The sequence below is a fragment of the Capricornis sumatraensis genome, chromosome 8 (genome assembly GCF_032405125.1).
Source record: "Capricornis sumatraensis isolate serow.1 chromosome 8, serow.2, whole genome shotgun sequence".
Taxonomy (NCBI): domain Eukaryota; kingdom Metazoa; phylum Chordata; class Mammalia; order Artiodactyla; family Bovidae; genus Capricornis; species Capricornis sumatraensis.
The window spans coordinates 70,445,367-70,468,564 of NC_091076.1; the positions used below are offsets into that span (position 1 = coordinate 70,445,367).

Below are 23,198 nucleotides of genomic sequence, written 5' to 3' on the forward strand. Positions count from 1 at the left end.
CCCTGCTGGCCACTCATCATGTGTTCACCCACCGTTCAGAGAGGAATAGATTGAATGGATCCAGGGTCTGGAGAAGGAAATGGCACCCCACTCCAGTACTCTTGCCTGGAAAATCCCATGGGCGGAGGAGCCTGGTAGGCTGCAGTCAGTGGGGTCGCTAGGAGTCGGACACGACTGAGCGACTTCACTTTCGCTTTTCGCTTTCATGCATTGGAGAAGGAAATGGCAACCCACTCCAGTGTTCTTGTCTGGAGAACCCCAGGGGAGGGGGAGCCTGGTGGGCTGCCGACAGGACTGAAGTGACTTAGCAGCAGCAGCAGCAGCAGGGTCTGAAAGTTCTCTATTTGTAGGAAATTAACTCTTTTAACTTCTCAGGTTTAGGGGCTGTAAACCTGAGGGTTCTAAAACCAGTTAGAATTCATGAGTCCATGAACTTGGATAAATAAATTTCACCTTCATTTTCACTTATCTCTACCTTGAATTTAGCATTTCCCTCGATTAAAAATGTCAGCAACAAATCACAATAACTTTTCACAGAATTTGGGACTTTGTCTTTAGGTAGAGAAATCACAGATGTTTTCATAATATAATATAGGCATCGCAGAATATATATAGATATCGATGTATAGTTTTCAACACGTAAAATATATAGGATTACAATCTACTCTATGTACGTAAAAACCTTATGGTCCACAGGCTTCAGTAGAGACAACAAATGGGTCCACGACACACAAAAAAGTAAAGCACCCTTGCTTTAGTTGCCAGGTGGTGGGAAAGTGGAGGGTGGCTCCCAGGGGAGGGGGCAGGCTAGGGAGGAAGGCACTGGGGGCTGGGGACAGCAATTCTTCATTGACTGAAAGGGAAGCATCTCAGTAGTTTACAGTGGGTTTGATAGTTCCCACGTGCACCCCTAGCTCCAGCCCAAATTGCCGTGAGTGGTGGGTCCCCCTGCAGTATCTGGGCTTTCCTGCACAACCCAATGGTAGAGTCCTCAAGACGACCTTAAGGAGTCAAAGCAAAAAATATCTGGCTGATTCCAAAAAGAATGTGAGGCACAGCTCTTGCAAAAGTTCAGCTCAGCCTTCAAAGAGAGTTCATCAGCACCAGGGCCAGAACAAGCCCCACCCGACCCTGTTTCTTCCTCCTTCTACAGCCCAGGGACTCTCTTGGCTCCCAGAAAAAGTGCCAGGAACCAAATGTACCAAGGTGCACCATTAGCAGCAGGACCAGTGCCAGAGGCATGAAGACTTAAAAGGAGGCAGGGGTCCAAGGCTTCTCCCAGCCAGGCCTCACCAGAGGACAGCCTCTTTGATACATGCTCCAGGGATGAGGACCTCAAAACAGGGACTGCCCTACCTGTCTGAAGGTGGAAGTAGAGCAGGACCAATCCAGAACATCCACCCACTTTGATTTAGCATGCTCCCTGCACCCTCACTTGGTGACTCTCCATTGGGAGGGGTGGAGTGCTCATATTGAGTGTCCCATTCATTGGGGACCATTTGGCATTCCGTGACTTAACACCAGTAGAGCCCGGTAACCACCTTATAATCCAGCCAGCATCATAACTGCTTGAAAACTCAGGACAACTTAGACAGGAAGAGATGGGGAAAGAGCACTGAAGCAAAGGGAACGGCATAAAGCAGGTGTTTGGAGGCCCGATTTATCAGTTGCTTTCAGGAAAGTGAATATTTACAATGAGAAAGACATGTGGAGCCTTGCGGTTCAGGTGTTGGCAATTCTCCTGAAGATGATGGTGGGCCACTGAGGAGTTTAGGCAGGAATGACCTGGTCAGACTATTTCTGGCAGCTGAGCGAAGGGTGGATTGGAGTGAAGCTAATAGCCAATATATATTGAATGCTAGGCCCAAGCCTGAATGCCTTACATGCGTTAGACTGTCCACAATCAATTCTGAGGATTAACGCCCATTTTTCAGAAAATGCTGGCGTGCAGAGGTTAACTTGTCCTGCCAACATTGCACAGCTATTAAGCGGTCACGTCAGGATGCTCCCCAGTTCTTCCATACTAGAGGCAGAGGGGGTGCTGAGGAGGATATTGTAGGCATTCGAGAGAGAGGTAAAGAACTGCAGAGAAGCAGATGAAGTTGAGAATTTTAAGAGGCGAAATCTCCAGTGATTGGATGGAGCTAGAGATGGGAGTTGAGACTGAGTCCCTGGTGTGTGGCCTGAATGTTGGGGTGGATAGGATTCATCCACGAATCCTCGCTAGAACCCTCCAAGCAGGATGACTCTTGCTCCCCTGTGTGCCCAGTTCATCTTATTCTAAAACACGTATTTGTTCCCTGTGTCTCACTCATTTATTTGGCTGCACCAGGTCTTAGTTAAGGCATGTGGGATCTATTTCCCTGACCAGGGATCAAAACTGTGGCCCCTGAATTGGGAGCAGAATTTTACCACTGGACCACCAGGGAAATCCCAATGTCTCACTCATTTTAGAACCCCAGAGTTCAGCCCAGATCTTGGCCCTCCCACAAGGGCTCCACAGAACGCAGGTGAATTCCAGCACTTCCAGGCCTTGCAGGCTTAGATTAACTATAGATTAACTATTCAGGCGAGAGAGAGAAATAGCGCCAAGTGTATCCAAATTAGTGCCTGGACCAGTAGGCTGTAAACCCGGACATAAAGTCTCCATCTACCTGTTTCTGAATTTCTTCCATTAAGAAGATGAAGACATCCTCTGTGACTGGGGTCGGGCTGGGGGCAGTGTTATATGCAGGGCAGCCAAGCCTGGGGTCATCCTCAAGGCAGCTGAAGGCAAGAGGGCGCCAGGCCTTAGCCTTCTCTCTGATGAAGGCTAAAAGGACAACCTAACGGTCCTAAGTAGCCTCTGGGTTCAGAGAAGGTGGGGTAGAGGGCAAGGCCACCTTCCCAACACCTTCCCTCCCACCCGAGTCGCAGGCCCTTGTCCCAGCCTCTGTTCTGCAAGGTTAGCTATGACTTTGGGCCAAAGTTTCCCCTCTGAGCACTCAGGTCACCATCTTTATCAAAGGAAAAACCCTTTCCAGCTGCAACGCATACTAAATACCAACTCTAGATGCCAGGAGTGGGATCCAGCTGCAGAGGACCAGGAGACAGGACTACCCTGGGACCACATTACTGTCCCCCGCCAGCCCCCACCACACGCACACATGCCGGCCCACAACCAGAGAACAGAAATGGAGAGTTTATTGAAAACTATATACAGTTGGTCCAGCCCCTACCACAGGCTGTTATCTGGGCAGGTCCTTCCCACACCTCAGGCAGGATCTCAGTCCCTGATGGTAGAGACCGGGGCTGGGGTCAGGACCCAGACTCCCTTGGGAAGCTTGACTACCAGACCCCGCATGGAACTTCATCTGTGAATTTACTAAATGGCCTGTCGGTAGTGGGCAGGGGAAAAGCCTGGATAGGGGATCTCTATTCTGCAACTTGGGCCCAAGAGGCTAGGGCCAACTAGGTTGTCTGCAAGTCCTGGCTACTCCTCCAACAGAGGGTCTTCCTGGAATGTGCAGGTGAACAGCCCCACTACCACCCCACCCCACATGCCAGGCCCCATGGGCTGCACAGGCTTGGACTGGGGGACCTCAGGCACCCTCCCTCCCAACACTGACTCAGGGCTCAGGGCTTCGGCAATACTCCTCGGACAGAAGACCCGGGGTTGAGAGGTGAGTGTTGGGGTGGTCACGGCTGTGGGCCCAGGAGCCTCCTGAGGTAGGGGGTGGCTTGCGGAGTCAGGGCGTCCCGCTGTAGGAATAGTCAGCTTTGTTGTGCATCACCAGCCGGTCATCCACGAAGTAGAAGCTGTCGGACTGTGTCTCATACGGGTGACGGATCATCTCGTTGACTGCAAGAGAGGCCCAGCCAGTTGGGGCAAAGGTCAGGAGCCTGAGCCAGGTCACAGCAGGGGCTTCAGGACTCGGGGACAGGGATAAGCTGAACAAAGAGTTCCCCCAGCCTCTTTGGGTCTCAGTTTCCCTATAGGTGGCTTAGGAACGGTGGCTAGACACAAGAGAGCTGCAAAGGGAAGAGAGGGGCTCAGACCCACATTCCCTCCAACCTGGTCCCTCTGAGTCCCCCGCCCCCAACGCACTCAGCTCCTCGGAGAGAGCAGGGAAGTCATAGATGTGCTCGCAGGTGTTCTTGCTGCTGGGGATGCAGAAGCCAAAGTGGAAGTCGAAGCTTTTGAGCAGCTGGTTGCGGAAGTAGTGCCTCTCAATCATGCGGAAGTTGTTGACAGGCTTGTCTCCCACTGTGAACTCCACCCTGAGCAGAGAAGGGGGCGGGGCTGAGCTGGGCCCCAGGAGGGACTCAGCAAGAACTCAGGAAGGGCTCCTTCCCACCCCCACCCCTACCCCTCTCCCTGGCCCAGTGACTCACGTGGCTCCCACCTGCCTCAGGCGGAGGAAGGCAGGCGTGAACTGGTAGCGGACAAAGCGCCCAGCATTGGGGTCCAGGTCCCGCGGGTTGATGGGCAGCCGCTCTGTAATGCACCCCAGCTGGGGCTCAGTGGGCTTCATGTGGGGCCCATGCCCACCCGGAGTTTCACCCCAGGGACCTCATCTGTCTGAATTTCTTTCAAAACTCCTCAGGAGATACTGATGCATATTGAGGGTTCAGACCATTGGCCAAATGCTTCCAATTGCTTCTAAATTGGTCAGCAGGTCACCAGTTTCAACTGAGAGTCCCAGAGCCCCAAGAGATAAAAAGACCTGGGGCCTCTGGGACTGCAGTTCCCAAGGGGGCCTACAGGGGGCAGGCCGGCAGGGACTGAAGAGGCAGGATTGTCCTCTCAAGACGTCCAACCCCAGGGACCCAGGGGAAGGTAAAACAGCAGCACAGCCCCAGGCAGAGGGCCCTGCTGCTTGGTGACTCCTGGGGAGACTTGGGTGCCGATCTCAGCTCTGTTCTGACTCCTCAGTGGCCTCCAGAGTCCCTGGGCAGCCAACTTCCTCTGTGGATGCTGGCGTACCCAATGCACTCACCTGAAGCTGGGGGCTTCTTGATTTCAAAGAGGACAGTGCCTGAGTCCATGTCCCGAATCTTGAACCTGACGAAGTCAATCTTGTAGATATTCTCCTCGGGGGAGCACAGGTAGTCTAGGGGAGATAGGCGGCTGAGCAAGGAAGGGACCTAGCTACCCCGGACTAGCTACCACTTTCTCTGATCCCTAGGGTGACTGCTTTGCAGACAAAGAGAACTGAGCCTCTAACCTGAGGGAGCCCCCACAGAGTGCGGGGGAGACATAGCTCTGCTCTTGTGATCTAACGGTGGACAAATGGTTCTCTCCTGGTAGCTTCTGGGTCAGGGAGGGGCAGGAGGGAGGACAAGACCACCTCCCCCACACTTTCGCTCCCACCTGGGGGTGGAGGGCCCTTCATTCCAGCCTCTGCTATGTCAGGAGTGGCTCGGTGACTTCTAACCAGATGAGTCTAGAATCAGGTGGGAAGCCCCGCCCCCCACCACCCTGAGAGGGACCTCACTCTAATGGGGGTGACACAGCTCTGTTTGCAGAGAGGATACCCCGGTGCCACATCTAAGTGTGTCAAGCAAGGACTTAATCTGACCTAGGTAGTGCTGGGGCAAACAAACAACCCCTTCCCTGTTCTTCCTCACCCCCCAGGCCCCTCCTCTCCCCATAAGAGGCTTATACAAACCCAGCTCCCTTAAGCAGCTTAGTCAAAGCTCTGCTGACTCAAGCCCAGAGCCTGGAATATTTGGGGGGGAGCGGGGTGTGGAGAGGGAAAGGGAGCTACCTTTGCTCTCATCCCCCACTGATCTTCAAACAAGAGGAGGTCTTAGCCGAGGAGGTCTATGGAGGGAACCCCCCCTTAAAGGTCATCCATCCACCCTTAACTCTGAGCCACCCCCAGAGAGAAGGGGCAAGGCCAGTAAGAGGGTGTGGCGGGTATAGCAGGGCTGTGACTGGGGTAAGGGGAATCCTTGAGCCCAGAAGAGGAACCACGAACAGTGGTGGGCTCGGCTTGAGGAAGCTCAGAAATAGCAGGGCCTGATCCAACCGTCACCACTCCTGCAGCAGCAACTGCAAGCACTAAGGGAGGAGGCCCCAGCAGCAAATAGGAAGAAACAGAGAGGTGCAGTGGGGGCTCTGGTGCCAGCACAGCATCACATCCTCCCCGCAGAGGCCCGGAAATCACCCACTAGGCCCCTAGGCCACCACTGATTCCTCTGGGGCAGGAAGAGGAAGTGAATGTAAAGTCATTCTCTCTTCCCAAGCCTGGGGCAGCCCCCTCCAGGAAGCCCTCCTGGTGGCCACCTGGCATTTGGGGTCCAGCAGGGACTACACAGGGCTTATGGTGGGGCTGGAGCCCTGGCCTGCCCATCACAGCCCACGGTGGGGAGAGGAGGAATGGAAGTAGGCAGGTCCTACCTCACCCTGGACACAACTTATTTTCACAGAAAGTAAACACTAATCCAAAGACGTAGGAGGAAAGTACAGGGCAGAGGAGAGGAAGAGGCAGAACTCAGAACAGCACCCTAGTCGCCCAGCTCCTGGCTCCCCATAGAGTTCCCCTCCTTCCCCCATTCCCTAACTTCCAGAGCCTCTCCTCTCACTGGAGAACAGCTTGCAGCGTGACCTCTGTCTCTTCTACTGCAAACTCAGCCTATCAATCCCTTTGTCCTTAGAGGAAGTGAGGAATGGAAGATGCCCATGGCTCAGGACACCACCTCCACTCCCTCCCCCAGCTGGAGAAGGATGATGCCTGGGACTTGGGGTCAGGCCCGATAAGGGGCAGAGTGGCTGAGAGCTCAGAATGCAACTGCTCCCTTCGCCTCAGCCACAAATAGCTTCCTAAGCTGGATTCAGGTCTGGGTAATCCAGGAAGAACAAACTCAGACCTGTGTGATTAGGGTCAGAGGAGACAGGCAGGGGTGCCAGTGGAGAGAGCCCTGGAGCCCTGTTCTCAGCTTCCACAAAGGAGAGGGATCCGGTGAAGACTCTTCCTCTAATCGCCCCCAGATGCTGAATCTCTAAGGGCTATGAATTTCCTCCAAATTCAGACACACAGTTGTATATGGGCTAGAAGCCCCTCTGGCTGCAAAATCACCTCGAAAGTTACCTAGGACTGGGACAAGTTAGACATCCTATAGGGAAGTTCTGCCCCAGAGCTAACCTGAATCCTAAATGCTACTGTTGCCAATTATAGCCCAACTGGCACCACCATCAGACTGGTCCAGGCACCTTCCCTCTATTACTGCCTGCTTGGGTAAGGCAGTTCAGTGCTCCAAGGGCCCAGCCAAGAATGACTGCTGCCTGGCTAAGAGAGGAGGGAGATGCTGGTCCCCTGGGGACCCAGATGCACAGGCCTAGACCTGCCATCACAGTCCCCTCCACAGCTGTTTGGAAGCCCTGGACTCTTCTGCTCCTGCAGCACCAGAGCTCAGGTCCAGTCCAGCAACTGCTCGCTACCCTCACAGGGGGACTCCAAAAGTTGCCCTCACAGAGGGAGCCAGGGCAAGGTTACTAACCAATGAGGCCAAGATAGAAGGCCACTGCCTCTCCAAGTGCCTTCTGTTCTTTCAGGCTCAGCCACGGCCTCTGCCATGAGACTTCCCTCCCTTGTTCCCTGCCTACGGTGACCCCCTCCCCCACCCTGAATGCCCATTTGTCTGCCTCCAGGCAGCAGCCATGAGCAGTCCTGTGGGGCCCTCAGTATTGAAAAAAGAGCCCTATTTACAGAGCATGCATGGCCTGCCAGGCACAGTGCAAAATCACAGGATTTATTTTCACAACAGCTCTCTAAAGTTAGGGGTCATTATTCCCATTTTACAGATGAATATGCTCAGAGAGGTGAAGTTATTAGCCCAAGGTCACACAGCCAATAGGACGGCAAAGTTGGAACTTCAGTTTGGCAATCCAGCTCAGAAACTCAACCACAGTGGTGGCTTGGCCTCCCAGAAGAGGACAGGCCCTAGTTCAGGCTAAAGGGGGTATTAACCCACTTCCTTGAGAAGCCCAGAGTCAAAGCACTGAAGCTTCCTCTTCAGGTCCTTTCCTGGAGAGAGTGATGGCCCCAGACTTCCTGGGGGTGTCCAGTGTGAAGGAGACCTAAGGGTTTTGATACCACACGTAGCCTCTAGGGTGGAGGAGACTGGGGACTGACTGCATTCAGCCCCCTCCTCATTATTGCAGAGAAGATCTTCAAAGAACTCTGAAGACTCTGTGGGGAGGGGGTCACAGTTGCAGCTGCTGCCCCACCTCCACCATGGGAAAGGGGGATGGACTCCTCAAAAAGGAAGGAAAGGGGTGGAAACGAATCTCTAAAGGGACAAGGCGGGCGCAGAGAGAGATCGAGGAAAGGGGGGACATGGAGATCTCAGGCTTGGAGGCAGAAGGGTAGAGGACACAAGAGAGGAGCACCCGGGTGGGGGAGGGGAGGCGGGGGAGGGCGCGAAAGGGGGCGGGGGCCCGGGCTCTACGCGCCCGGAGGGCCCCCTCTCGCGCTCTCTCACTCCCGCCCGCGGGCGATGCTGCCTCGCGGGTGCTCACCGCCCGTGATCCGCTGCAGCCCCAACACGTCCTCCGGCCCGATCGGCTGCTTCCTCTGCAGCGGCCCCGGCCTGGGCCCCGGGCCTGCCTCCGGCTCCGACTCGGACCCGGATTCGGATTCCGCGTGCAGCTCCGGCTTGGGCTCCACGTTCGGGCCCGAGGCCCCTGGAGCGTGCTCCGCTCCCGTCCCGGCCCCGCCGCCGCCCTTCTTCACCTTCATGGCCTCGCGGGGCCGCGGCTCGCCAGCTGCCGCCGCGGCTGCCTGCGCCGGCTGGAGCCGAGAGAAGGGGGAGCGTCCGCAGCCCCGCCCCCGGCCGGACCGGAGCCCCAGGTACCGCCCCGCCCCCGGGGTGGGCCCGGGGCTGACCACGCCCACCGCCCGCCCACCTGGGCTACGGACCCGGGGCAGGGAGGGGGCCCGCCCGGGGACGTCGTTCATTTTTCCGGTAGGGGTTTTCAGGGTCCTGGCTACCTACTCCTTCTTATTCGCTGGCTTCCAGCCACTCCGCCCTTCCCTCTGCCCCGCACGTGAGTTCCCGTCTCAGGGCCTGGGATGCTCTTCCCCCAGAGGTGGCCTCCTCTCGTTCTTCCGGTCTCAGCTCAAATGTCATCTGCTCAGAGGCCCTCTCAGACACCCCATCACTATCTGATCAGCCTGTTTTTTCTAATGCATCATCTGAAATTCGTTTCATTTGCTCACTGACCAGTCCTCCTACAAGACCAGTTCAGTGAAACTGGAGATCTCGTCTTCGTTCTCTAGAATACCTAGCACTTAGTCCAGTGCCCACTGCAGCTTGCACTCAACACAGTTGACCCTTGAGCAACATGGGTTTGAAGTGAGTGGGTCCACCTATCTGGATTTTTTTTCAATAGAAAATACTACAATACTACACGATGGGAGGTTGGCTGAATATGTGGGTATGGAACTGCAGATAAACAGGGCCAAATATAAATTATTGTCTGAGTTTTGAATGTGCAGAGGGTAGGCATCTCACCCACTACGTTGTTCAAGGGCCAACTGTATATTCTTTTTTAGAATTTATGAATCAGTTAGTATCTGAGAGCTTACACTGCTACTCCTCTCCCAGACCCCCTGCTAGATAACCCAGGAAATTCTGAGGGACAACAGCTTACAATGTCTAGCCACCACAGGGCCCTCCAGCACAGGAAGGTAGGAAGGGCACCTGGCTAGCTGGCAGTAAAATGGACCCAGTGAGCCCAGGAAGACAGACAGGAGGAAACCATGACTTACACACGAATGAAGAATGAAAGGTATGATCACACTTCGTATCATTCCAGTTCATATTCAACCAATGTTTATTGAGAGCCTAGAATATGCCAGACACTTTCACAAGCTCATCACATTTAATCCTCACAACCACCCTGTAAGGGAGGTGTCATTAGTGCTATTTTAACAAAAGAAAAACTGAGGCTCAGAGAGGATTAAGTAGCTTATTCAAAGCTCCCCTGATATTAAGTGCAGAAGCAAGGGTTGAATTCAGACATGTTGGATCCCAAGTCCAGAACTCTCCCCACTGTACCACACTGCCTCTATAAAGGGATGAGGAAGGGAACCTCTGCCACACACAGCATCAGGCTGCACCCACCAAGTGTAGCCACCCAGGAGGAAGGGAGAAGGCCCCAGAGATGACACGGGCCTGGCCCCTTCTAGAAGAGCAGTGCTAGGGCTCTCTCTGAGGGATCAGAGAGAAGCAGCAGGGAAGGGCCCTAGATCCCACCCAGGGCTTTTCCCTAATGCTCCCGCTCAGTGCAAGAGGACTGTGAGGAACAGGGCAGAAAGATAAGCTGCCCCTGCTGCAGCGGGAGATAGTAAAAGGCCTTCAAGTTCAAGGCAGGTAAGGAGTCCCAGATTGGGTCTTTTGAGGTTTGGGAGTTGGAGTGGGGGGAGGAGATGAAGAGTGGGAGGGACCTGAGCCACAAGAATGGGGAGGACAGGAAAGAGCAAACCCTCTTGGAGTGTTATACTTTGATTGCTGGAGTGGCAACAGAGCAGGCTGGACAAATCATTTGTGGCAGGCCCCGTTATGTGCCTCTCAATCTAACACCTCCCCTCCTAGCTGGAAAGGAAGGCTTCCTACTGTGATGCCACCCCACTCAGTCTGTCTTCTCAGGCTTTTTCCAGGACTTGCGAGTCTCCAGGAAGATTTTGAACAGGGACAAGAGGATGGGCACAGCCATGGGCAGGAAGAGTGGGATGTAAATGGCAAACTTCTGGTCATCAGGGAAATAGAGAAGGTGGAGGAGCGAGGGATCAAAAAAGGCACGCTCCGAGGATGTCACAGCTTCCTGGCTGGCAGCGAAGGCAGAGGACAGGTGCCCAGAGGACAACTCCTCCGCCGCCTTCTGGACTGCAGCTACAGCCCTGTATACCTAGGAAGGGGCAGGGTGTTACCGAAAAGTCTGAGGCATCAGTTGGTAGGGAGGGATGGGAGAGGGCCCCACTGTGTCGTCTATCTACCAGGCAGGTTGCTTGAAGTTCACCCAGGATATATGGCAGCCAGTATAAAAGGGCCAGGGGTTATCTTCTTAGTGCCCATTTAACACTTCACACCCACACTGCACTCCTCCTGGGGAGCTGGCACTGCCCTCTAGAGGAAGCCTGGGCACTGAGGATGGCATGCCCACACACTCTCTGAACCTCAAATGGCTCTCTGCCTTCACCACTCCCTGGCCGTTGCTGGCCACTCCAGTCCTAAGCCACAGAATGCATCCCCTGCCTGCTTACCTCAGACGCCACATCGTCCTTGATGACAATATTGCTGATCTTGCCCAGAAGCTGGGCCAGGGAGGTGAGAGTGGTGGTGGCTGTGGCTAGGTTCTCCACGGACCGGGCCCAGAGCAACTGGTCTAACTCCCAGGTCATTATCCCTTCACTCTTAGGCCCCAAAAACAGGCATTTTGGAGGCAGCTGGGGCTGGGCAATCCCAAAGAGCAGCCTGTAGGAACAGCGCAGAAGATCAACGGAGCAGAGACCACAAGGTGCGAGAAGATGGTCAAGATTCCTAGAGTAACTATCAAGATTTTCCATCTCACCCAGAACCACAGGGGTTGTAGGAAGCACCTCAGGGTCTTAGGGGGTGAGACGCAACCCTAAGCAGTTCCAAGCCCCAAGCTCCGCTTTAACCAGTGATCTCACTTTTTGTTCTTGTTGTTGAAGTTTAGTTGCTAAGTCGTGTCTGACTCTTTTGTGACCCCATGGACTGTAGCCCGTCAGGCTCCTCTGTCCATGGGATTTCCCAAGCAAAAATACTGGAGTGGGTTGCCATTTCCTCCTCTAGGGGATCTTCCTGATCCAGGGATCGAACCCATGTCTCCTGTATTGGCAGGCGGATTCTTTACCACTGAGCCACCACAGATTCATAAGGCTATTTTTCCTAAAACAGTCTTTGTCAGCAACTAGTCTGTCTTAGGAGAAAGATGAAGGGATTCTTGGAAACTTTTCTTGGTTTCCTTGGGGCTCCAGGTATAGCCAACGTATCCCTGCCAGGTGAGAGTTCACTCCAGGCAAGAGTCAGACTCAGTAGCCACACCCCCAAGCGGATCCCCCAGGGCCTCACCGCAACTGAGCCAGGAACACCTCCATAACCCGCATCATGTCCACTTCGACTCTCACCGGCAGCTGCGAGCCGTTGTAGGCTTTCGGGTCCACGTTGTATACCTGCAGGGGGCAACAAGGTGGCCTCAACATCATGCCACAACCTTGCACAGCTCTGCCCCAGACCCTCTGGGGCCCACGAGAGAAAAGGAAAACATACTCTGTGCTCTTTAAAAATGACAAACCAAATATGTCTGGAATACCTGCTATTAGGAGTATTATATACATGATCTCCACTATTATTAGTCATTTCTGACTCTGTGCAACCCTATGGACTACAGCCAGGCTCCTCTGTCCATGGGATTTTCCAGGCAGGAACACTAGAGCGAGTTGCCATTTCCTTCTCCAGAGGATCTTCCCGACCCAGGGATCAAACCCACGTCTCTTATATCTCCTGCACTGGCAGGCGGCTTCTTTACCACTAACACCACCTGGGAAGCCCTGTATCTCCATTACCCCCTCACAAATCTTATTAAAGAAATACTTATTAAAAAAAAAAAAAGAAAATGAAATATTTGTATTCCATTTTAGAGTTCCTACCCATGAGAAACTCCCAATCTTACAGGGGAGACAGAGTTACCAATCTTGTAAGACTCCCACAGATAGTGCCTGGATCTAAGTTACACATAGAATAGTCCTAAGTCAGTGCAAACTGCCAAGTGCAGAAGGGGCTGATTATAGCAACACTGATGGAAACAAGAAGCAGTGGGGCCGGCCGAGGAGGCGCCCTCACCTCCCCGGCCCACTCAGGCCGGGCCACAGAGGAATAGCAGAAGGAACAGTCTCAGGGAACATCAGTCTGTCCCTGAAGCTTGGGCTCTGGGCTCTGCACGGTGTGACCATTTACCATAATGCCACCCCAGCGGGGACTGTGGAAGGCGTTGGTGGCCACTGGAGCCCCATCCTTGTCCTGAATGTACAGGGGGGAGTGGGCGAGCTCCGGAACGTAGAGGAGAAAGTTGAGCACGGGGTAAAGGGAGGCGGCACTGGATCCTGGGGCACAAGGAGAAGGGGAGTCAGCACAGCAGGTTGAATCCAGATCTTAGTTCCAGGTCAGCCGCTGACTGCTGGGCACTCTGTACCTCAGTTTCCCCAGCTGATAATCACTAAGATATCCTCCGGGCCTGGGTGTCTGTGGTAAAGAACCTCAACATTCTCCCAACATGTGCCACTCCCCTGAAAGTGCACTCCTGCCCCCCAATCACCCCTCCTCCAACAGACCCCCACACCATACCCTGCCACCGACTGCTCTCTGGCCCACTACCATATTGCACCCATATTACTATAACCCGTTCTTAGGCACAAGGATAAATCTGACCTCGCGTCAGTCCCTGCTTCATATCCTTCTGCAGCCAGCCACTCTTACCAGGTTAAAGTTCAAACATCTTAAAGTGGTGATCTAGCGCCTGCCTGCCTGCCTGGGCAGCCTCAACTCGGTCACTCTCTCAAAATTCATCCACAGTAAACTTTCCTGAGCTTCCAGAATATCTATGCACTCTTAACACTTTTGCCTCTGAGCTCATAGTGGCCTAGCCTGAAATCTCTCTCTCTGTAGATACTCATGCCGTTAAGCAGTCCCTCAGTCTTTGAAGGGAAGGAGGAAGGGAGGAAGGATTCACCAAGGCCTCTCGTGTTGTCCCTCCCACAGCCCTTGATACATGCTGACCTAACCCTGAAATTCCACAGCTAGTGATTTACTCCCCTTGGTTTGCCTCTATTACAGTTCTCAGTCAAACCTCCTCTTCCCAGGATCCAGCCCCAAAATGAAAAACTGGAATCCCAGCTTCAAGGTTCCTCAATCAGAAGAACTATCAACTCAAATTCCACCTTCATGTTCTGCTACTATCGTCTTTCTTACAAGAAAGTGTGGCTGTATCTTCCCTGGATGGTTTGCAGGGACGATCCATGTGTTTATAAAAAGTGCATGGAATGCTTAACAAGTGCTTTTGGCTATGACAGTGTGGAAGTGGAGACTATCATGGGAAAGGAGCCTAAAAGCCCAGCACCTCCTCAACACTCTCGGACCAACCCAACCTGGGAGCCGTCACTATATACAACCCACTTCCCAGCCCAGGCTGAGCCTACCGGGTCCTTCCCTGGCCTGCCAGGGAGACCCTCAATCTCAGGAGCTCACCCAGCCGGGACTCCACGGGGTTGATGACATGGGGGAGGCTGTGTGCGGCCAAGTAGTAGCTGGAGGAAGCTGAGTCAAAGCGGGGGTTTACCCCCAGCACTGCATAGTAAAGGATCTGAAGAACAAAGAGGAAAAACGTGTTATTTTGTCTGTTGATTGATAGTCCAGTGTGTTCTCAAAAAGATAACAATTAGGCAGGGAAAATATGAGAGACAAAAATCAAAGCTTATGTATACCTATGGTTGATTCATGTTGCTGTTTGGCAGAAACCAACACAATTCTGTAAAGCAACTGTCCTTCAATTAAAAAAAAAAAATTAATTAAAAAAAAATCAAGGCTGAGAGAAAACAGGACTAGGGGAAAAAAATAACAAAGCTAAGGATAAAGTTAACACACTAAATCCATGCTTTGAACATATTATTTTACCAGGCTCTCCAAAAGCCTAAACAAAAAAGAGGATAATTCAGTGTCCACAGATCAAATCAAGTCAGGTGTTCAGAAGTTAATTACTCCCACTACCAAGACCTGATAAAAATGTCTCCCACATTTTCCCTAAAAAGGACACTGTGTGATTCAGAAAACTACATTCTTCACGTCTTTATTGTTACTATGTTAACATATTTCAGGAAGTTTTTTTTAAACTATTTTATACTGCAGCTGCTGCTGCTGCTAAGTTGCTTCAGTCGTGTCGGACTCTGTGCAACCCCACAGATGGCAGCCCACCAGGCTCCCCCGTCCCTGGGATTCTCCAGGCAAGAATATTGCAGTGGGTTGCCATTTCCTTCTCCAATGCATGAAAGTGAAAAGTGAAAGTGAAGTCGCTCAGTTGTGTCTGACTCTTAGCGACCCTACGGACCACAGCCTACCAGGCTCCTCCATCCATGGGATTTTCCAGGCAAGAGTACTGGAATGGGGTGCCACTGCCTTCTCCAATTTTATACCAAAGTATAGTCAATTAACAATGTTGAGATAGTTTCACGTGGACAGCAAAGGGACTCAGCCATACATATACATGTATCTATTCTCTCCCAAACTCCCCTCCCATCTAGGCTGCCACATACCCCTGAGCAGAGTGTTCTATACACTAGGTCCCTGTTGGGTTATCCATTTTAAATACAGCAGTATGTACACGTCAATCCCAAACTGCCTGTGTGTTTTTAAATAAATTTGTAGGATAGTAAAACTGTTGTATACAGTTCCAGAAGGAGCCATAAGGAAGTTAGTTTTTTAACAAGCACTGACAAAATTCCCCAAGCTGGACACTAAGGAGGGAAAGTAGACCCCAGAACCATATACATACACAAGAATTTCCTCACCAACCACCAAGCTCAAAGAGCCAGAAGAACAGACTACACTTGTAAAGGCTAAATATGTATGGTAGGAAACGATGGTGCAGGATGGCAAAGGGTGATGTACCCAGGAAAAGCGCTCTTCAGCTTGCTCCTAGTCTCACCTGCGAGTCCACAGAGAAGTTTCCTGCTGCACTGAGGGCTCTCAGGAAGGGCTGCACGTAGCGCCGGACAGCCCCCTCAATGTCCCAGTGCACGTCATGGGACTTGGGGTCAGGGTTGAGTAAACTGAAGGTGATTTCATAGCCTAAAGAAACAGGAGTCAGGGACGCCAGGGGTTCCTATGGATCAAAGGCAAGCCTGTACCCCTGGCTAAGCTGCACTTGTTTCTCTCTGGAAGGGGCCTGATTGCCATCATGGAACCAAAGGGAGGATAAAACTGGGGTGAGGAACACCGAGTATTTTAAGAAAAAGATGAGAGACTTCTCTGGTGGTCCAGCGGCTAAGACTCTGCACTCCCAATGCAGGGGGCCTGGGTTCAGTCCTTGGTCAGGGAACTAGATCCCCCATGCTGCAACTAAGATTTCACACAGCCAAATAAATTTAAAAAAAATTTTTAAGAAAAATGAAACTAAAACCTATGGCTGATTCATGTTGATGTAGGGCAGAAACCAACACAATATTGTAAAGCAGTTATCCTTCGATTAAAAATAAATACTTCTAAGAAATCACAGAAGAAAAGAGTGAAGCATCTGCATGTAGATTCCCCTCCCACCCCAGTGTCTCCGCATAATTCATTTCCCTCTTCCTTCCCCTGGCAAAAGCCAGGACATCCTACCCAAGCTGGACTTGAGAGGCCGCCTCTTATCAGAGCTCCACTTGTCCTCGGGAAGGTGGTCAGCCAGGGCTGCAGCAAGAACGTCCTCGGTCAAAGACATGGCCTGGGCTACCTGGATGATGCGGCGGCCGATGATGTTGAAGGCCTCCCGGTGCATTATCCCCCGCACAACTGCCATCCTCTTGGACCCAATGTAACTCATCATGTCCTATGAGGGGCAAGCAAGGGACAGGAGGCCCACACAGGTCAGGAAAGAAAGCAGAGGAGCACTCTGGCTCCTCTCTTTGAAAATCTGGTCTTTTGCCACCGACCAGCAGGTCTGCACCTCTCTCTGGATTCACAGTGAACTAATTATCTCAGCATTTCTGAACTATGGGGTTATGTGAGTGTTTTCATTCATTTCAGTTCTCTTCTCCTTCCCAGTCGACACAGGTCCAGGCAACAGCTCTATCTTTGTGGGCTAGAAACTAAGAGACGGCACACTGAGCAAGAAGAAGCAAACCACTGGCAAGTTTGATATAAGCAGACAGCACATGGCAGAGAGGCAAGTACAAGAATTTTCACGGCAGCATTATTTGTAATAGGATAAAACTGGAGACAATCCAAATGCCTGTTCGCGACAGAATGGATAAACTGTGATATGTTTATACAATGAAACATAAGGCAGAATTTTAAATGAACGCGTTAGATTCAACCAGACATTATGAATGACTCAAACATAAAGGTCGAGCGAAGTGAAAACTGGAGAAGAACATGCAATCTATTATGCCATTTACATAAAGTTCAAAAACAGGTAAAATTAAGCATAGTGCTTGTAGAGATATAACATGTGGTAAAACTTGAAAGAAAAGTAAGAGAATGATACACAAAAACTATGGTTGCCTTGGGCTGAAAGGGAATGGGGTATAACCATGGAGATACACTAGGGTTGTACTGTACTTTGCAAACTGGGAATGGGAAATGCATGTTCATTAAAATTTTCTTTCATCTTTTTGTAATAATTAACATTTCATTATAAATTTAAAAATAAGGGACTTCCCTGATGATCCAGTGGCTAAGACTCTATGCTCCCAATGCAGAGGGCCTGGGTTCAATCCCTAGTCAAGGAACCAGATCCCGCAGGCCACAACTAAGTTCACATGCCACATGCAACTAAGGACCCCATATGCTACAACAAAGATCAAAGATCTCATGTGCCGCAACTAAGACCTGGCACAGTCAAATAAATAATATTTTAATAAATAAATTAAATTAAATGTACGTGGTACAGCTCCCACTGAGCCTTTTGCTCAGTAAGTGAAAAGATCAATGTGTGGCTCATATTATCATCCCAGCCCATTCAAAGCAGCTTCTTTAATCCTACTGACTTTTTTCCCCCACTTTAAATTGGAACTTTAACCATCTCCAAGCCCTGGATTTAGAAAGACCCAGAGTCAATGAAAACAATCCCTATTTGCATTCTTTTTAAAAAAAATACTTGCGGAGTTTTCTGCAGCAAATGGAAGGAATGGGCAATCCCACAACCAGGAGACAGGTGAGGACGAGCTGTAGGGAGACGGCCAGGCTGCAGCCTGTCTGCTCACCCTACCTGAGGGAGGAGCGAGCAGCGTTCAGAGATCACGTACACTGTCAGGGAGCCCTCTGCTTGCTCCGATGGCTCAGCTAACATGGCTTCTGCCTCTGGGGACGAGAGCAGGGGGTTTACCAGGAGCAGAAAACACCATTCCCTCTCCCTCTGGCTCCCCCAGGATGCCTAGTCCATCACTCCACCTCCCACTCACACCCAGCTGACACGGTGGCCAGGTTTGGCCTTCAGTGGCCCGCGCTGAGACACAAGGTCTCTCACTCCCAGCATTCCCAGAGAGGTTCTGGAGTTAAGACAAGGGATGGCAGGAATTCCCTGGTGGCCTAGTGGTCAGGATTCTGGGCTTTCCCATTGCCATGGCCCGGGTTCAATCCCTGGTGGGGGAAGTGAGATAGCCACAAGCTGCATGATGCAGCCAAAAAAAAAAAAAAAAAAAAGACAAAGTATGAAAACTACACACTTAGAGATCAGAAGGAAAAAGACGGCTTCCTGTTAAAAATAATCACCCCTTCCGGTACCTTGTATATTGCCCAGTGACAGGGCCGCCTCCTCATGATCCAAAGCCTTCCGATAAGCCTTCTGAAAACGGCATTTGATTTTCAGTTTATCTGAGAGAAAAGAAAGAGGCATAATGAAAAGAGCCCACCTTTCCAGCCCTAACACTATCCAGCATCCTGGAGAGCAAGATGATGATGTGCAGAGAAAGACCAAGAAGCTACAGCCAGTTCTAATGATTTATGCAGACTGTGTGTGCATACTCAGTGGTGTCTGACTTTCTGACCCCATGGACTGTAGCCCACCAGGCCCATCTGTCCATGGGATTTTCTAGGCAAGAATACTGGAGTGGGTTGCCATGCCCTCCTCCAGAGGATCTTCCTGATGTAGGGATCAAACTCAAGTCTCTTGCATTTCCTGCATTGGCAGGCAGGTTCTTTCCACTAGCGCCTCCTGAAAAACCGTGGATGATATAAGTATAGGCACTCCACCTCGTCTACCTGCCCAGCCCTTCCCTCTCCCTGTGTACCTTAAACCTGGAGTACCCTCCCCACAGGGAAATCTACTACAGTACTCATCACAATGAAAAGGTATAAGGAGGAAAGCCACGTGATTATTTCAATAAATGCCTCGAAAGAATTAAACTCAGTACACATTCTTGATAAAAAGAAGATGCTGGAATAGAGAGTCAGACATACAGAACGGACACGTCAGGACTTCCCTGGCGGTCCAGTGGCTGAGATTCCACACTCCCAATACAGGGGGCCTAGGTTTGATCCCTGGTCAGGGAACTAAGATCCTGCATGTCACACAGTGCAACCAAAAGAAAAAAATATTTTTAGTTAAAAAAAAAGAAAAACCTGAGCCTGATTTTTAAAAAACCACTAGATCTAACTATCAGTTTATAGGAAATAAGGATAATAAAGGAATACGTTAAAAAAAATCTGCCAAATCCAGAATGTGAGATGTTCTAACAAACAAAGGACCTGGTTTCTCCAACAAATCAATGAAAAGAAATATACTGGAACAGGGTAGGAAGAGCTGATATATAATAAAAGAAAAAGGAGAAACTTAACAAAATGGAGGTCATAATGTTAGGATTAAATGAGGCAACACATGTAAATAAAGTGTTTCACCTCGTTTCTAGCATATAATGAACAACTAATATTAGTTATCCTAATGTTATCCCTTCCTCACCTCCTCATTTAACCTGAATTCCTACACTTCCTTTAAAAATCTGTCTTAAAAAGTACAACCCTTGGGACTTCCTTAGTGGCGCAGTGCATAAGAGTCCACCTGCCAAAGCAAGGGGCACAGGTTCGATCCCTGGTCCAGGAAGATTCCACATGTCACTGAAGAACTGAGCCTGTGTGCCACAACTAATGAGTCTGCTCCACAACAAGAGAAACCACCTCAATGAGAAGCCTGCACACTGCAGTGAAGACCCAGCACAGCCAAAAATAATAAATAATGCAGAGGTTGTTTAAAAAACAATAAATGCTCTCTTAAAAAAAAAATTACAGCCCTCAAAACCTTCTCTACCTTTTTTTCCTCCCAGTTATAGTCTCTTTCTTAAGTACAGTCTCTGTTTCTTATATACTTATATACTTCTACATTGATTTCTTTCTCTGTCTCTCTCCCCTACCTATGGATTTCTTGAAACTATTATCATTTTCTTATTCATCTCCAAATTCCTGATACCTAGGAAAAGTGCTTCCCTGGTGGTTCAGATGGTGTAGAATTCGCCTGCAATGCGGGAGACCTTGATTTGATCTCTTGGTTGGAAGATCCCCTGGAGGAGGGCATGGCAATCCAGTCCAGTATTATTGCCTGGAGAATCCCCATGGACAGAGGAGCCTGGAGGGCTACAGTCCATGGGGTGGCAAAGAGTCCAAACATGACTGAGTGACTAAGCACACAAAAGTGCCTCACACTCGGTAAAGTGTTAATGTTAAAATGAATAAGGCCTGTATACAAGTTCAAATTGATTCCAAATCCTGTGTTCATTCCATTACACCCCACATCCTCCTCTGTCCCCTAATGAGCATCACCTGCTGCTGATCAGGTATTGCACAATTGTTTTATGAAAAAAACTGCCATGTTAATCGTGAATACTGAATTTAAAGCTTTTTTTTCCCCCCTCAGCAAACACAGTGTTCATTTAGAGAGGGCTTTTAAAATAAGTTTTTAACCACTTTTTCAGGGTACCCATGCTCCTCCTGGGCTTCCCAGGTGGCACAGTGGTAAAGAATCCGCCTGCCAATGCAGGAGATGCAAGGGACGCGGGTTCAATCCCTGGGTCGGGAAGATCCCCTGGAGGAAGAAATGGCAACCCACTCCAGTATTCTTGCCTGGAAATCCCATAGATAGAGGAGCTTGGTGGGCTTCCGTCCATTGGGTTGCAAAGAGTCAGACACACACACATGCTCCTCCTAGCCAATCTATCTGTCGACTGAGCTCAGAAAGGCAACCCTGATCCCCCAGGAACTCACACTTCAGAGGGATCTCTCTCTCATGCACAACGGTGAAAGGCAGCTTTTCCTGGTCATCCAATGGCACTGACTCCTGGGTAAACACTACAGTGACCGGCACCATTAGCCGCAGCTGCGGGAAGAAGCATCAGATTCATCAGCTGAGTCTCCATCTTCACGGGCTGTCCCTTGGTCCTCCACCCCTGAGGTCTTACCTTCAGGGAATTCAGCCCACTGATCTGGGAGTAAGGCAACGGGGCCCGGTAGGTCTCCGTGGTCTTCCACCAGAGCGGCAACCCTAGCACGATGACCACCGTGGCGAAGAAGAGGGCGGCGCGCTTACCTCGGACCACCTCTGGGGGGCACAGAGGGATCCACTGAGGAACCAGCAGTGGGCTTGGGTGCCTGCCCCACCCCGGAGGTGGAGCAGCCCCCGGCAACCCGTCCTCAGAGCCTCTCGGCCCGCCTTCCGAGGGATTCCCGGGCTAGGGGCCCGGGCCCGAGTCTGAAAGAATCCTGTCTGAGACGAACCCCGACCCCCAGTCCGCGAGACCTCTGGCACACCACAGTCCCCACCCCTGCATTCCTCCCTTGCATTCCGCGAGCCGCAGCCCCGACCCGAATGCCACCGAACCTAGGTCCGCAGCTGCGGCCCGGGCGGCCGCCATGCTTGCGTCCGATCGCTCCTGCCGCCGAGGGGCGGGGCCGCGCAGGCCTCCCCCAATCGGAAACCCGCACGGAGGGGGCGCGCCCACCGCCGCGGTCGCGACCAATCACTAGCGGCACTCCGGCGGGAGGAAGCCTGCGAGGGCTAGGTGGTGATGAGGTTCAGTCGTGTCCGACTCTTGCAGCCCCGTGGACTGTAGCCCGCCAGGCTTATCTGTACATAGGATTCTCCAGGCAAGAATACTGGAGTGGGTTGCCGTTTACTTCTCCAGCAAGGGGTAGGAGGGGTCCGCAAAGAGCCTCTCCTGAAATTTGAAAGGTGGCTGCCCCGGCATCAACGGGTGGTTGAGAAACTGCGGGTTTCGGTTTTGCTGGAAGACACCCTCCGATTCCATGTGGAACCTACTCCTGGCCCCAGGGATTAAAAGCGCAAACTCTGCAATCGTTAAATGCTAGCTGGGCGATACGCGAAGCTCTAAGTCTCAATTTTCTCATCTGAAAAATGGAGATACTGACTAAAATGAGGTCATTCATAAAGAGCACACGGAAAGTCACCTATCACGGTCATTGTTTATCATCCTTATTATAGAGCTCCTCTTCCTGAGGAGCAAGCTAGTAGTACCTGTTTTAGCATATTTAGCTCATTTAATAGTTTTTAAATTCATTTGGATTCATTCCTAACTTGTTAAAGTCTGAATGAAGTGACGTCGCTCAGTCGTGTCCGACTCTTTGCGACCCCGTGGACTGTAGCCCACCAGGCTCCTCTGTCCATAGGATTCTCCAGGCAAGAATACTGGAGTGGGTTGCCATTTCCTTCTCCAGGGGATCTTCCTGACCCAGGGATAGAACCCAGGTCTTCCGCATTGCAGGCAGACGCTTTAACCTCTGAGCCACTTCACTAAAATTCTTACAAACTCATGAGCACAGACTCGATCTTTCTTGTTCAAATTTGGTTCAAGTCCCAGCCTCCTTACTTCACCTGAGCGATCTTGAGAAGCGATCTTGTTTCCTCATATTAAAACAGGGATAGCAGGGAATTCCCTGGTGGTCCAGTGGTTAAGACTTTGCAGGGGCATGGATTCGATCCCTGCTCGGGGAACTAAGATCCTGCATGCATATAGCTCAGCCAAAAGGAATAAAATTGTTTTTTAAAATAAATAGGAATTGCAATAGTATCTACTTTATATAGAATTGTTGTAGTATGTGAGTTAATAACTGTAAAGACCTGGCAGGAGACTGCTATAGAAGTGTTAGCTATTTTTATTTATATAAGATCAGGCCACACTGAGCCTACATTCCCATACTGCAATAATTATTTGGGAGAAGCATTGGCTGTGCACGTTACGTAGAGCATGGCCTCCACAGTTCACACAGAACACACCCAGTAGGTTCTCTCGTCCTTTCATCTGCTCAGATAGACCCAGAGTCTTGACCTATTCCCAACGCCCAGGCCAAGAGGTCAAAGTTCAGCATGAGACCTCACCAGGTCACTCTTGCCCAGACCCTTAAACTAGCTCCCTCTGTGCCCCTATCTATCTCAGATAGGAATGAGCAACAGCCCTTGGCAACCTCTTAGATAACCGTGCTGGGTCTGGCAG

General features: G+C 51.0%; 2 protein-coding genes across 2 annotated transcripts; both read right to left on the reverse strand.

The window, feature by feature from the left end:
* Positions 1-3,564: 3,564 nt before the first annotated feature.
* Positions 3,565-8,756, reverse strand: UNC119 (unc-119 lipid binding chaperone). Its single transcript, XM_068978562.1, has 5 exons — positions 8,507-8,756; positions 4,980-5,093; positions 4,375-4,477; positions 4,088-4,260; positions 3,565-3,841 (listed from the first exon to the last, which is right to left on the reverse strand). Exons 1-5 carry the CDS (start codon positions 8,724-8,726, stop codon positions 3,729-3,731), a joined length of 723 nt encoding a protein of 240 aa, XP_068834663.1. The 5' UTR covers positions 8,727-8,756; the 3' UTR covers positions 3,565-3,728.
* A 1,060-nt stretch (positions 8,757-9,816) lies between these two features.
* PIGS (phosphatidylinositol glycan anchor biosynthesis class S) lies at positions 9,817-21,613 on the reverse strand. The gene is made up of 12 exons (XM_068977739.1): positions 21,569-21,613; positions 21,150-21,289; positions 20,956-21,067; positions 18,487-18,576; positions 17,972-18,063; positions 16,384-16,591; positions 15,710-15,852; positions 14,257-14,371; positions 12,970-13,115; positions 12,085-12,185; positions 11,253-11,463; positions 9,817-10,897 (listed from the first exon to the last, which is right to left on the reverse strand). Exons 1-12 carry the CDS (start codon positions 21,600-21,602, stop codon positions 10,622-10,624), a joined length of 1,668 nt encoding a protein of 555 aa, XP_068833840.1. The 5' UTR covers positions 21,603-21,613; the 3' UTR covers positions 9,817-10,621.
* Between the last annotated feature and the right edge of the window lie 1,585 nt (positions 21,614-23,198).

What these genes read in the sequence shown, in the direction of transcription:
- UNC119 (XM_068978562.1), bottom strand. Translation starts at nt 8,726, where the DNA reads ATGAAGGTGAAGAAGGGCGGCGGCGGGGCCGGGACGGGAGCGGAGCAC. An exon ending in CAAGAAGCCCCCAGCTTCAG is followed by an intron (nt 4,478 to 4,979) that starts GTGAGTGCATTG and finishes GGTGCATTACAG; the next exon opens with AGCGGCTGCCCATCAACCCG. An exon ending in CTGAGGCAGGTGGGAGCCAC is followed by an intron (nt 4,261 to 4,374) that starts GTGAGTCACTGG and finishes TTCTCTGCTCAG; the next exon opens with GGTGGAGTTCACAGTGGGAG.
- PIGS (XM_068977739.1), bottom strand. Translation starts at nt 21,602, where the DNA reads ATGGCGGCCGCCCGGGCCGCAGCTGCGGACCTAG. An exon ending in GTCACTGGGCAATATACAAG is followed by an intron (nt 18,064 to 18,486) that starts GTACCGGAAGGG and finishes TCTCGTCCCCAG; the next exon opens with AGGCAGAAGCCATGTTAGCT. An exon ending in AGGACGATGTGGCGTCTGAG is followed by an intron (nt 10,898 to 11,252) that starts GTAAGCAGGCAG and finishes GCCCCTTCCTAG; the next exon opens with GTATACAGGGCTGTAGCTGC.